Source organism: Octopus bimaculoides, chromosome 18 (assembly GCF_001194135.2).
Source record: "Octopus bimaculoides isolate UCB-OBI-ISO-001 chromosome 18, ASM119413v2, whole genome shotgun sequence".
Lineage (NCBI taxonomy): Eukaryota > Metazoa > Mollusca > Cephalopoda > Octopoda > Octopodidae > Octopus > Octopus bimaculoides.
The window spans coordinates 45,102,129-45,112,166 of record NC_068998.1 but is presented as its reverse complement, the minus strand read 5'-3'; the positions used below and the strand labels follow the sequence as shown (position 1 = coordinate 45,112,166).

Below are 10,038 nucleotides of genomic sequence, written 5' to 3'. Positions count from 1 at the left end.
AAAGTGCTTATGGTGATCACTAGTGATGGTGACGTTATGCCTCCATTCATCTTCACACACAGCCTCAGACTCAACACAGAGGCCTATATCAAGTTCCTGGAGGAGGTACTGCTGCCCTGGATCAAGAGGGTGGCTGCTGGAAGATCCTATGTCTGGTAATAGGACTCTGCACCATGCCACACGATGGTCCCATATGAGTAACGAGGGAGAGTCAAAGAGAAAGAGGGGAGAGAGAGACAGATAGAAAATGGTGAAGGGGAGAAAAAGGGAATTAGAGAAGGATGGGGGAATATATAAAACTGACACTCCATCAGTTATAATAATGAGAGCTCCAATTGATCCAGTCAATGGAACAACTTACTTGTGAAATTAACATGCAAGTGGCTGAGTGCACCACAGACACGTGTACCCTTAATGTAGTTCTCATGGAGATTTAGCACGGTACAGAATGTGAATTACAGGTACTACCTATTTTTCCCAGCTGAGTGGACTGAAGCAACATGAAATAAAGTGTCTTGCTCATATTTTTTTTTCTGAGAGTAAGGTCTGACATATGAGATTTGACTGCTATTTTTAGCAGCTTGAAGGATCATACAATCCCCCTTGACAGTGAGTGAAGTGATGTCCTGACTGGATTTTTATTGGCATTGTAAACACAATCCTTTTGTGCAATTCTATTCAATATAACGACACAAATATACAGAGGAAGTATCCTGTGTATTGTGTGCATGTATATTTACTTGAATTGACATTTTGAGTTTTCAAAAATCATTTAAACAATTTGAACAAGCAACTTCATTCTGGCTAATTCCCATGTCACTATATTATTTAAGAGTTAAAAAATAATCAGTGTAAATCTATTCAGAATATATATTATTCACATTTTATTGATTTGCAAAAGAGTTTAAAGAATCTTCGATATTTTCTACTTTGAAAATATAATATATCTCCATGAATATTAAAATTCCAAGAGAAAAGACAAAAAATAAACAAAAAGTAAGAAAATGATTTCAAACAGTTTGTTGTGAAAGATATATGCTTCTTTGAAGAAGGTTTACAATATGTTGAAGTTTCTGTTGATAGAAAGTTAAGATAATATTTTTCTTTCTTGAAGTAAATATAAATAAAATTCAATTATTAAAGTATTGGGATTTTGAACATATGCATAAAAAAAAAAGGTTGTGCATTGTAGTTATGGTATTGCCACATTAGGGTTAAATCATTTAGGAAAGTGTTACCACCAAATATATCCAAGAGGATATCACATCCTAAAAGGAATGATTTCCAGGGCTGTTGACATGATAAATATACTTTTGATTCACATTCATTTGTATTTATTGCTATCGTTGTCATCATCATCATCTTCATCGTCGTCATTGTCATCATCATCATCATTTAACATCCATGTTTCATGATGGCATGGATTGGATAGTTTGACAAAGAACCAATGAGTCAAGGACTGCATTGTATTCCAGTGTCTGCTTTGGCCTGGTTTCTACAGCTGGATGCCCTTCCTAATGCCAACCACTTTGTGGAGGGTGCATTTTTCGTGCCACTAGAGCTATTGATGTCACCACATAGTTTGCAAGTCAACAAACCCAAGGAGGGAGGATATTGCTTCTGTATGTTAGATGGGGGGGGGGGCTAAGGAGGTAAGGTATGAGAGAAGAGGTTGGAGCAGAGTAGGCTCTTGTTGTAGAGGAGCTACATGGCTATTCACAATGAAGAGAAAGTGAGAGTGAGAATAAAGTAAAGATATCACCAAAGATATAGAGTGTGATTAAAATATTTGTTCCTGAAAATATACTTTGTAACACCAGATATAAATATCATATATCCAGTAAGACAAACAAAAGCCAAAGAATACCAGTTACTATATTCAGTTAAACCAATTAAAAAAAAAAAAAAAAAGATCCGAGCAAATTTCTTTGTTTTGTGCTCCATTAATTTGTATATACATTAACTTTATATTACCATATTTCTGTTAAAATACATTATCTTTATTTCAATTAATTTTGAAAATAATAAAGAATTTCATAATATAACTTTTATTAACTCTTCAGATACCAAACCGACCAAGACCACCCCTGGTTTTATGTTATGGACTTCCTGTTTTAAGGTGATTTAAATTTAAATGTTCCTTCAAAATTTCCTGTAAACTTATGTTCCAAACTCTAGCATAATAACAACAAAGTTGTTTAACTAAATTTTTCATTATTTTCAAAATTACCTGAAACGAAGGAAGTGTATTCCAACGGAAATTTGGTAGCAAAAGAGTTAAGCTACTGTTTGGAACATTAATTAATATGAACTTTACATACAAAGTTTTAATTCAGTTCTCTTTAAACATAAAATTTGTATAATAAAACCATTGACAATCACAGGTAGATTGATATCAAAAAGGTTAAGACACTTCTAAGTAATAGTGGAAATAGGAGATAGACCAATTAGGAAAGAGGATGCTAATAATATTTCATTAAAAACCTAGGTTTCTGTTTTTATTATAAAATTGCTGTTATGGTTGTTCAAAAAATTGCTGTGATTAATTTGAGAAATAATAAGTGATCATGACTAGCTGCTAGAACAAGATTAATTCAATGTTATTCCAAATATATGCAAAGGATTGGATTTGGTAAAAGAACAAAATATTTGGAAAAAACTCCCCGCATTTTGAAAATTAATGTAACAGTTTACACAGGAGGAGAAGAATTATTAAAATAATATTTCTTTTCAGCAAAATACATCCTAAATTGTAAACCATTGAGGAAACCTTATATGATTGATTGAACTGTTAAAAATCACAACCAAATCTACTCTAAATTACACTCTACTATCTTAAAAAAAGGAAGGATATATTGAGTGATGTGTTCCTAACTACAGAATATCTGAAAAAAAGATGGTAATGAATGGAATATCTGTAATCAAGAGTATACTTAATCAAAACTGACCTGAAGTAAACAACATGAAACACAAACAATAACAATGACAACAGTAGCAATGTAAGATATAGTTGTTCGAATAAATAACAACACAGAAGTATATAGTGACACAGATTTTTAGAGAAATGTTAAATTGAGAAGTTCCACTATACATAACTTTCTCAAAAACCATAACATAACTGAAATGGAGTTAACACAGAATGTAAACTGGGCCATAGATTTCATTAATGGCAAATTTTGTGAATTTCATTGTTTTCTTAAGGTTTATATCCTTTTCATAAATGAGATGAGTAGAAATGATTGCTTCAAAACCTCATCATATCACTGGTACTTCACAATTTCAGATGGTTGAAAGTCAAATTTGACATTTAGAGGAATTAAGACAAGATGCATGAAATGCTGACTAAGCCATGAAGCCCTCCATTTTGCTCTCCTTATATCAACAACAATAATATCAAACTCTAGTTATATCAACAACAATACTTGCAATAATATATCATTGTCAGTATTTGGCATCTGTTTTTCCAAGTTCGCATATATTGACAGGCCTTCTCCACTACAACAATTTGTCATTTTTTGGATTCTTTTGTCATCTACTTTATGAGGTGCATCCTCCAGAGACAACTTTTCACCACTTCATATATGGTAAGAGTTGATTTCAGGTAAAATACCCCCCCCCCTTTTCCCGCCGAGTCCCTAGGGGCTAAAATTGTTAATGCGTAGCTCCAGAAAAACAACATCCAAAAGAACAAAAAAACAAAAACAACAACAACAAAGAAATAAAAGATAGGCATCCTATAGATAGGATGCCAGTCTATTGCAAATATCTTTCCCAAGTGTTGAGTTGGTGGTGCTATTTCCATGAGTTCGGTACTCTGAATTAATGTAGGATTAAGGTTTTTACTCAATTCCTTGGATTTCTTTTCCCACTAGTTCCTTCGAAATGGCTTGTTTGGTAATTCTTTATGCAATTATCATCTTCCATGCACATCATGTGCTTGCACCAACTCACTCTTCTCTCTTGCTTGCTACATCTTTCATGCCTTGTTTTGTCCATTTGCGTTCCAATGTTCATACACACAAACTTTATACACTAAGTAGAGTATGTTTGCCTTATTTATTTCCAGACTTCTTGCATCCTCTGCCTTAAATGCTCGTGCAACATCACACTTTGTACACAAGCAATGATAATATACCTAATCAGTTCCTTAGGAGACCACTTAAAAGACTGTCATTACATACAGTGTTTAGGACAAGTTAATCAAGTGCAGTTTCTCTTTCCAATCTCTTACGGTAGAACTAGAACTGAGAACTGCTAATAAATCACAAATTAAACAGTTCTCTGATTTCCAACATCAAGTATTTCCCTGTATTACTTATCCATAACCAATTGAGAGAGAGACTAAAAACAGCTTAGAAGAAAATAGCTACAGACATGAATAGAATAAAATAAAACCACTTTTTAAACCTTTAAAGATTAAGAAGTGAATGCATAATTTTAGAAGAAAACAAAAGGAATCAACGAAATTCAAAAGAAATGTACTCTGGATAGAATTCAAGTCGTTTATAAGTAGGTCTCTTAGGTGATGATCCAGTGCCATTTCCATGATTTTGGTAATCCGAACAATATTGGACTATGGATATTTTTTAAATTTTATAATGCGAATAAACACCTGCAGTAGATTTGAACTCATTACCTATGAATAGGTAGTCCAATATCTTATTTACTTGGGTATGCATCCAACCTCTACATAGATAGAATAGAGCTGAGATACAAGCTGAAGATTTGTTGGTTGCACTATTGCCTAGTCTAACGGCAACACTCCAAATGTTGAAGTTAAAGGAAGATTTATTAATTAGATATAAATCTTTAAGTTGACATGAGGAAACAAATAGATGTTTGCAAGGACATTGCTAGGACAATAATATCAGCTTCAACAAATAGAGGAGGGCAGGGGGAACAAATCAAAATAAGTTGTTTACGAAAATTAAAGGTTAGGATTTATTGCATGTATTTGTCTTCAATTTAGTTTTCATTTTCAAAAAATTCATTTTGTTGTATGTTATATTGAATTGCCAACTGGTTGTGTGTTAAAGATACAAGTAGTTTAAACTAAACAAGCAATGAATGACAACAGTTACAAGTATATGATCAAAATTTATTATAACTGTATATACACTGGCACTATTCAGATTTATGCAACAAACATCACTCACACAAAACACATACTACTATATATATATATATATATATATATATGTGTGTGTGTATATACATATACCTGAATATGTATGAAAACATGAGGAATAATACAACCCAGATGCACTAGGCCTGAAAAGGATTGTCACAGCTAGAACATATTTGTTTATAGGTCTGCTTGGTCTGAGCTGACCTGAGGTAAAGCAACATATAAATGCACATACATTCACATATATACACACACAGACACACACACAATATATATATATGCACACACACACATATATGCACAGACACATATATACACACACACACACATGCACACATGCATGCATGCACACACACACACACACACACACACACATACACGTGTATGCATATGTAATTATTGTCACAGCACGAATTCAAGAATTCAAGCATTATACTTATAACAACTATGACAATGGAACAAAATTGAGGACACAGTTGAAGACTTGAACATAACAAAACAAAATGTGAGTGTTACACTTTCAACAACCTTAACTATGGAACAAAACGGAAAGCAACTGAAATCTAAAACATAGTAAAACAATGTTTTGAAGATTTAGGAATTTATGCAACAAAATATCATTAAGAACATCAATAAATGTGAAATTTCTATGGGTCCTGCTGTTATTATAAATATGCAAATTCAGATATATTAGGAAACAGAAAATCACAAAGACATACATGTACAAAAATACATAGATATATGACGACACAGTTTTTGTATTTAGGTAGACATTGCACTAAAACAAGTTATTAAATTAGCTGGTTATACTGTTACATCATGTCAAATGGTATTTTGTGTATAGAAGAGCAAAAATCCTGACTATGTCTTGTGTGGAGAAATCAGCTTGACAACAATATACATTGTGTCTAAAGGATGGAGTTGTTATGCGTACATGTTTATATAAACACATGTAAACATATTTACACATAGATATAAACACACACATGAACACATGCATATATATGTGTGTGTCTTTGAGTGTGTGTGTGTGCATGTATACACATACATATTCATTCATTCATTCATTCAAGCACACACACACACACAATTGATTTCAATTTTTAAAAATGTAATTGATTTTTAATTTTCAATGTTTGAGTTGAATTATAAAAACAAACAAACAAAAGAAAAAAAACAAAGATATTATGCAGATATTATGTGCAAGAAAATGTTGGACAACAACAAAAACAACCTTATCAATATTGCAGGTAAACTGTGTAAGTGGTAATGATTCTACCAATGGTGATGATGATGATTGGGGAATAAACTGTATAGAAATGGATCAAAAGATTTCAGAAAAATGATTTTTTAAAAAATAAACAATGCAGAATATATTAAATAATTGCAAAGAACACATTAACAATGAATGACAGAGGGAGAAACAAAAAGCCAAAGAAAGCAACAACAAATAGATTAATAAATAAATAGATAAATAAATAAATAAAATTGGAAAGATGGAAGAAAAGAGAAGGCTACTTGATTAGATGGTAAAATTAATTTGAAAAATGAGAAAACAGCGTGAACATTAAACCAAAAGAAGAAATCAAGAGAGGGGAAAATATTAATTGCAAACAGGGAACAATTAAAAAAAAAACGAATAAAAATAAAATAAAATAAAATGAAATGAAAAAAAAAAAACAATTTCTTATTCTGTTATTAATGGATAGTTGTATTTAAGAATAAATGAATTTTTTACAGATATTTAGGTATTTTTATTTTTAGTGGTGAGGGATTTCTTTGAAAAGTGATCATATTTACATCTCATAGGGATATTCATCAGTTTATTTAAATTTGGTGCACATTAAAAACAACTGATGCATCATGCATGTTTTGCACTGCAAATGTATAGTACGTTGGTAGATTATGGATCTCTTGTATTTCTCTGTTGTAATTGTTGTTTGTTTTTTTTTTCATGTTTATACTATTATAATGTTCAGTAACTTGCAAGATAAACAATGATTTATCAATAATTGCACATATACATCCACACAGCTGTATCTATTTATGCAACACATATACAAGCCTGTATGAATATACACAAATGCATGCATGTATATGTTTATTCATATATTTATGCAACATATGTATGCTTGGATTCAAAAATGTATACATAATTTGAGAATTTATGTGTACATCAATGTATCTATGTACATACATAAATGGGTACACATATATGTATGCACAAGTATTTGTATATGTCAATTTCACCGCCACATACAAATACATGTGCATACATAATTATACACATGCACAAACATTTTCATTTGAATGTATGTTAAAAATTTCAACACCGTATTGAAATTTTCAACTGAGTACTAGACTGTCAAATGATGTCACTTATGTTTGTCACAAGATCTTATATACATTTCACAGAATGTTGTTTTTTTTATTGCCTCTCTTAAAACATTAATTCTTAATATTTGTTATTGTTATACTTTTGTTGATGTTGTTGTTGTTGTTGTTGTTGTGTTTTTTTCTTTCAGTTACTTACGTTTTTCTCTTGCGAAAAGTAAATGCTTTCTCAGTGGTGGAAAAAGCTGGTATAAAATCATTCGAAACATACGGCCGGTCTTGGAAGGATATCTGGACAAGGTACAGCAACCAGATCGACGATGGTGGCAAAACCTGCTCATGTGCGTAACACACATAGGCAAGAAAGCTGAGAAATAAAGGGAGCAGAGATGCCTCACCCGACAGCTTCTAGTGTGATTAGCACTGATGTAACAAAGTACCAGCAACAGTAGTGTTAGGGGTGATAATGAGTAGAATATTAGTGATGAAGAAAGAAAGGGTGATAATGATAGTGATGGGGGGAAAGGGATAGGGATGTTGCTTGTTATCTTGTTAGCAGAGATGTTCAGGAGTGCTAGGGTTTTTTCTTTCTTTTTCTTTTTTTTTTTTTTGACTGAGACAAAGCAGTGATGTTATTGAAGTGGTGGTGACAGCTACAGTTATAGAAACATTGGTGGTGGCAACCACACTGATAATAAGCAAAGATGAGTTGCAGCAGTAGCAGTGGAGCAGAAGGAACAGCTGTGGCAACAACTACTATGACAGCAGCAGTGACACTGGCAGCAGCAGCAGCAGCAGCAGCAGCAACAACAGCAGCAGCAGTGGCAACAGCCAGAGAAAGATGTTGACCAGGTGGTTAAACACAGACTCAACCCACTTGTATCACCTCAACAGTGGCAGCTTCCTTGCTTCAGTCAGATACCTGTTACTTTCTTACAATCTTTCTTCATTACAACTGATGCTGGCTGTTTAGCCAGTAGCTGGTTAGCTGGTTGGCTTCTACCACAAATTACTGTTGTGATTCAACAAAGGAAAACTGTGTATGTGTGAAATACTTTGATTATAGGACTCAGTGCTGTATCTACTCTGGAGAGTTATAACACTGGTGTCAGGCTCTGTGCTTGCATGGCAATCTGTGGATGCACATGTGTAATGAGAGGAGTCGCTGAATTGCTTACATGAAGATTTATAGTGGACTATGGTTTGAAGAGATTAGTTTACGCTCACACTTAGAAAATGTATGCGGAAGAAGCGAGGAGGAGAACGAAAAACAAATGAAAGAATGAAGTCAGATTATATCGAAGGAAAGACGATGAAAGAGAGGAGTAAAAAAAAATCAGAGGGAAAGACGAGAGAGAAAGAGTGAGTGAGAGAAGAAGAAAGTGACTGCTTGAAAGATGGAAAGAAAGTGTACAATGTGTAATGAAGGAAGAGAGAAAAACTGATGGGGAAGAATATTTGTGTGTGGGGCTGGAGAAGAGAGAGAGAGAGAAAGAGTGCGTAAAATACAGAATGAAAATATACAGGGAATGAAAGAAAGAATGAGAAGAGAAGCATCAAGTTGCTTCAGTAAAAGTAGTCTTTCATACAAAAATTGGTAGTACTGGTGATTTTTATAGTAGCATCCATAAGAAGGAAGTGTATGTGTTCCTGCATGTGTGTGTGTGTGTGTGTAAATGTATGGCTTGTATGTGAGAGTATATATGTATTCAGAGGTGTCCGGAATAGTAGTGCATCAGGTTGGTGTAGCGGGGGGGAAAAATATACAAAGTGTTTGGTGTTATCACAGAATCCTAGCTCAGAGACGAGTGGTGGGGGAGGGAACTGTGAAGGCAGAAGCAAAAGATAGAAAGCTATGGGGAAAGCAAAGTAAAGAATAGACAGACAGACAGTCAGGCAGGCAGGTTTACTGATAGAGCAGAGATGGAGGGAGGAACAAATAGGAACTGACAGGTGATAAGGTTTAATAAATAGAAGAATTTTCATCATGCACCTCTGCAATATGTGCATATGTTTATATATGCATGTGTGCACACATGTGTGCATATGTGTGTGTGGAGAAATAGAATATTATGATGTACGTGTGGGTGGATGTATTTGTATGCATATATATATCTATAACTGAATTTATACGCGTGTGTGCAATATGCAAATCAATTATTCAAAGCGTGTATGTGCATGCATCAAAATATTTGAATTTACATGTGTGCATATATGTATATTATGCATTTCTGCATGCATCCACAGGTGGTGCACATGCTTCTTTCAACACCTGTATTTGTGCATGCATGAAGTGAGTATGTATTTATTTGTGCAAGACTGTTTCCATGTAATGGTCACCCATGCCAGTGATCATACATACATACATACATATATACAAACACACATGTATATACATACATACACACACACATATCTATCTATCTATCTATCTATCTATCTATCTATATATATATATATATATATACATACATAGATGCAAGCATACATACAAATGTATATGAGTGTATACACACACACATGCACAGTGTATGTGTACAATTATGGTGTATATGTGCCTCCCCATACAAAGGTGA

At 33.4% G+C, this 10,038-nt stretch overlaps 1 protein-coding gene across 4 annotated transcripts in view; it reads right to left on the bottom strand.

Moving 5' to 3' along the window:
* LOC106874003 (Kv channel-interacting protein 4) overlaps positions 1 to 10,038 on the bottom strand; it is a 479,441-nt gene that overhangs the window by 368,960 nt on the left and 100,443 nt on the right. The window contains exon 1 of one of the 4 annotated variants that reach the window (XM_052974220.1): positions 7,662 to 9,033. The exons of 1 other annotated variant lie outside the window; for it this stretch is intronic. In XM_052974220.1, coding sequence (XP_052830180.1) covers positions 7,662 to 7,818 — 157 coding nt within the window. In that variant the 5' untranslated portion in view covers positions 7,819 to 9,033. Of the gene's footprint in view, positions 1 to 7,661; positions 9,034 to 10,038 lie in introns of those variants that run through there. 2 more of the 4 variants (XM_052974218.1, XM_052974227.1) reach the window with 2 other exon arrangements.